This window comes from Arachis stenosperma, chromosome 10 (genome assembly GCF_014773155.1).
Source record: "Arachis stenosperma cultivar V10309 chromosome 10, arast.V10309.gnm1.PFL2, whole genome shotgun sequence".
In the NCBI taxonomy this organism is placed as follows: Eukaryota; Viridiplantae; Streptophyta; class Magnoliopsida; order Fabales; family Fabaceae; genus Arachis; species Arachis stenosperma.
The window spans coordinates 120,003,058-120,008,172 of record NC_080386.1 but is presented as its reverse complement, the minus strand read 5'-3'; the positions used below and the strand labels follow the sequence as shown (position 1 = coordinate 120,008,172).

General features: G+C 26.7%; 1 protein-coding gene across 4 annotated transcripts; it reads right to left on the bottom strand.

The window, feature by feature from the left end:
- Nucleotides 1-848: 848 nt before the first annotated feature.
- LOC130954226 (uncharacterized) lies at nucleotides 849-3,725 on the bottom strand. 4 transcript variants are annotated; one of them, XM_057880956.1, is made up of 2 exons: nucleotides 3,233-3,725; nucleotides 849-1,266 (listed from the first exon to the last, which is right to left on the bottom strand). In XM_057880956.1, exons 1-2 carry the CDS (start codon nucleotides 3,620-3,622, stop codon nucleotides 1,219-1,221), a joined length of 438 nt encoding a protein of 145 aa, XP_057736939.1. In that variant the 5' UTR covers nucleotides 3,623-3,725; the 3' UTR covers nucleotides 849-1,218. The 4 variants fall into 4 exon arrangements, with proteins under 4 accessions (XP_057736939.1, XP_057736941.1, XP_057736940.1 ...); XM_057880958.1 differs by having other exon boundaries at nucleotides 1,248-1,280; nucleotides 3,233-3,720; XM_057880957.1 differs by lacking the exon at nucleotides 849-1,266 and adding an exon at nucleotides 2,560-2,948 and having other exon boundaries at nucleotides 3,233-3,719.
- Nucleotides 3,726-5,115: the final 1,390 nt, after the last annotated feature.

The following is a 5,115-nucleotide window of genomic DNA, read 5'->3' as shown; positions in this document are numbered from 1 at the left end:
CCAAAAGCTCAGCATCCAAAATATGGAGGCGCATCAAGCTCAGAACCAAACTAGTAGAACAAAAAGAATATCATATCCTAAATTAATCCCCATATTCTCTAGCTATCATAAAACCTAATAATTTATTCTAGTTTGTATTTCGTCTTCCACCCCTTAAATTGTTTCATGTGTCCTAAATCTTGATCACTTTGAGTGGCAATGGCACAATGAGTGGACCGCAGTCCACCCCAAAAAGTAGCAATAAGAATAGACAACCAATTTGGAAGTGGCTCAAAGCATGACTTTTTAGTGGACACATTCTCAGCATACAAATACATCAAGTTATTCTCCCTAATCTATCATGCGCATCCCATGCCACTAACAAGTTACAAGTTAGGACCCTCAATTGGGTTCGCATATTTTTTCAGACCCCATATATTTCTTTATCAATTCACTTTAAATTTTGGTGGCTATTGACCCCATTTTTTTATGTAATAATAAAACTAATAATAAATAGCGTTTCTACATATATTTGACCAATTAATCACGCATCTAATTGATATAGATACGGGATACGTAATGATACGAGACATGTCGATACATAAATTTTAAAATTTTACAAAATACGAGAATACATATATATATAAAATATAAAATATTTTTTAGATTAATTTTATTACGTTATTAATAACATTTTTATCAATTTCTGTCAACTCTTATTTATAATTATGTTTAATAAAAATATTTTTATGGATGTGTCTAATAAAAATATCTTTTTATTAAGATACAATAAAACACAACAAACATACGTATCGAACGAACGAATGTCGATAAATATTATGTCCAAAATATATCTAATATATAGACACGACAATTTAAAAAAGTATATGTGCTTCATAGAATTTCTCCTCCTCTTTGATTTTTTCTTCCCTCTTAAATATGTGAATAACAGGAACAAATCTATCTTATCTATGATAATTCTTGTCTAACTTTCTCTCTTCCTAGCAAGAAAACTCCAGCAAGAAGGCAAGGGTGGAAGCCTTAGCGTCTTTCCCATGGGACAAAGGAAGCTTCAGCGGCTGCAATGGCAATAACAAAAATAGAAAAAATATTTCCCTTTAATTGGCAACTATCAAAAAAATCAGAAAAGGTTACGAAATTTATATTAACTGCATTCAGTATAAGTTCAAGACACATAAGAATAAGCTGTGATCACTCTACGACTTTCTGTTCAGCACGCTAGCTTGGCTTATGGCTTTGCTCCTTTACTTCTGTTGTCGGAATCAACTGTCAGGACAAATCTGATTGTCAAACAGAAAATAAAAACAAAAAATCCAAAGAATGTTTAAAAAGGATTCAATTAACATATATTCATTTAACAACCTAATTGTGAAACAGAAAATAAGAACACATATTAATTAAAGTAATTAATGACAAAGATTTTTATAAAAAAACAAAATTTATATTTCTAATATATTTGTTATGTATTTAATTATTTATGAAAAAATTAAAATTTTTTTATGAATAATAATTTTATCGTGTATTTTTAGAATATGTATAATAATTTTTTTTTGCTGCTTATAAAATTTTTTAGTTTGACAAATTAAAAATTAATTTATTATAAACTTAAATTTTATTTAAAAATATAATAAATAAATTATTATATAAAATAAGATTTGAACCCAATATTTATTTAAATGGATAAACAAACTAACCATGTAATGTATCAGAACTAAATCATGTATGGACACCAAAATAACTAAATCAGGTATTATTATACTCATCTAATTTTCTTACCTTTTAATGTATAGAGTTTTTTAAGAAAAAAATATATATATTAAATACAGTCAATGTAACATTTATTACTTATTATTCAGTCCACAATCGTGCTTTTACATGTTTGACCCGTCTCTTATACGACTCTATATATTTATTTTATTGCAATAAACTAATAATATTATTTGAATTATATAATAATAAAAATATAAAATATAAAATTAATATATGAAGTGGATATCACAAAGCAAATGAGTAAAACCTAAAAATATTGAAAAAATTTTTAAAATTTTAATTACAACAGAAATATTTTTGAAATTAAAAAAATATATATTAATTTTTTATTCTTTTTCTGTCGAGTAATTTTTTGGGTAGAAGTAATCTAACACATCCTTTTCATATTAGAATAGAGAAAGTTACGTAATTTTAATTTTAGCATTAAACACTTGATGAAACAGATATTGTTTAATTTTAATGATCATATGTTTTTGGAGTATAAAATGCTTTATGATTATTAAAGTTAAATAACTTTATTTTATCAAGTATTTAGTGTTAAAATTAAAACAACGCAATAACGTTATTTTATTTATTTAATACTATATTTTCAATCTCAAAAACTTTTATGATATAAATAAAATTTAAAAAAAAATTCGTACAAATTACTATAAAAAGTTACTTTAGAGTTTAGAGTTTAATTTCAAAGCAAATGTTCAACGCGATTCAACAGAAAATATGAAAAAAGGAAAAAAAAAACATTGACGCGTTAAATTGGAAGCTAATCTAAAATCTACCAATGATTCAATATAATCAGGGTTAAAATATGCGATGAATTAGATGCTAATTTTTTTATTATTTACATACATAATAGCATATGTAAGCATGTTTTATTATTTTGATTTTTTGCTTTCCAACATACTACAAGATTTGACTTATCACTCCATTCAAACCACACAGGCTCACAGCTCTCAATTTCACAAACTCTAGCTGGTCATGAAAGGTGACTATTTTTGCGAAGATAATGTTATAAATTGTTGTGATTAAATATATTTAATTAATTATAATCTAAAAATTTATAATATTATCTTCGCGTAAATATATCTTAAAAAAAAAAGTGTATGACATAGTTTAAATCGTCCTTCTGCGATGACGGCGGTGGTGGTGCTTGTCACTCACCGATCGGTGATCCAACCACACTGTTTCAAAACAAAGAAGCTTTCAGATTTTTATTTAAAAAAAAAACATATAATTCATACTATTTGTAATTTAACACATTAAAATAATTAAAAAAAAGTCAAAAACTGATGTGTATTAAGAATAAATGAATAATACAGAATATATATATTTAGAAAAAAGAAAAAAAAATGAGACCTCAAAAAAATTCAGAGGAGACTGATCGTTTAAGTAACTGTCTCTGAGGGGTGAAGAACGGAGCAGGCACGTGACTCGCACGTGGAGACCTAACAGGGATTTCACTAACCTGCTTCCCATTACTATCGTAGTAAATTACACCCGAGAAATCCAACGGCTCACACTTGTCCCCCATCAAGATCGCTTTCTGCCACACGCCACCATCTCCCCACTCCCCTCCACTCTTATTATTCTTCTTCTGAATAAACGACAGCGTTTTGCTGCTTAAGCTGCTAAGTAACTTCTTCGGCCGCGCTACCAGCGCCGCCGCCGGTGATGACTTCGGCGATGATCTCAGCACGATTTTCCAGTCGTCTACCGGCTTCGGCTCCGACTCTGCCGCCGCCTTCAGCTTCTTTGGAAGCCGGCTTGCTCGCTTCGCTAGCATGGCGAAAACCGCCGCTACGGCCACGGCGAAGTTGCGCTTGTGCGAGTCGCGAGTTGGAACCCCCACGACCATGGTGATCGATGGTTTTGTTTTTGGTTGTGTTTGGAGCTTTGGAGGTTGATGGCTATGAAGGAAATGATCAAAAGGAATTGGCGATTCGGTATTTATAGGTGACACTGACATAGAGTCTTATTTTGAGTTGACTGTCTCCATTTTTTCCTTTTTCTTGGTTTTGTATTAAACAACGTAATTAAGAATCATGAGTGCAATAAGCTACCGTGAATTGATATTTCACTCGTCTAATTAGTTAAATATTTTAATTTCATCCGTTATATGGAGTAATTTTTATAACCAATTAGGTTAGTCAAGTGGTTAATATTTTTTTAAAATAAACATTGAGAGTTGAATTTTAATTTTTGCACAACAAAATAAATATAAAGTAATTTATTAATTAACTATAAATTTTTCAATGAAATTAGATTTATAATACAAAATGAAAGATATTGTAAAAAATAAAAAATATAAATACTATTACTTTATGATAAAAATAAGATATAATTATCTTTTGTATGTGAAGTTAATAATTTAATTAACAGTTCTCTTAGAAAATCAACTCAGAATAAAACAAACTTTAATTAATTAGTTAAAAAACAGATGTTTTATAAAATAAAATAAAAAATAAAAGAAAATTAATTTAATTAATTTATATTATAATTATTTTTTTAAATTAAATATATTAAATTATTTAATAATTTTAATTATTAATTTTATATAAAAATAACTATATCTTTATACGTAAATATAAACGTTTAAATAAAATTTTGTTTTTATTTTTATTTTGTTTGAATAAAATTTAAAAATAATTTATTTTAGTTAATTCAGTAAGGAAAAGGATGAGTAAAAGATTTATCCTTTATATTAAAAAAATATGCATTTAATGCAATTCAAAAGAATATATTTTTTAATAAAAATGTTATTCATGCTGAAATTAATGATTAATATATTTATGTATAAATATATTTATAATTTAATTTATTTTAATATATTTATATTTTAATATATATTTTATATTAATAACTAATTTTAATACTTCATCCTAGTATAGATATAGTCACGTAACATAATCGATCTTTTTAATATACTAAAAGATGATACAAATATTAAATTTAATGTTGTCATTATCTTTTGTGTAACCTTCTCAAAATTATCCTCTATTCCAATTAATTTATTTTTCATATAATAATAAATAAAAAATCTTTATAAAAATAATATATAATGAAAAAGACTTTATGAATTAAGAAATAATAATATCCATATTATGTGTTTCTTAATAAATTAAACAATAAGTTGGAGTGGAAGACGCAGCAGCGCAAGTGGAAATTGGGAATCATCCAACGTCGTTGCTGCATTTGTGCACCAAGCACCATGCGGTGGTGAAGCATCAACCATGCAATGCGCTTGAAGTAGGATATTATTAATTTCTACAATTTTTCAAACAAAAAAAAAAGCTAATTAATAATCATTCATTTACTCCTCTTATTGTTTTCTTATGCATCTTTTTATAT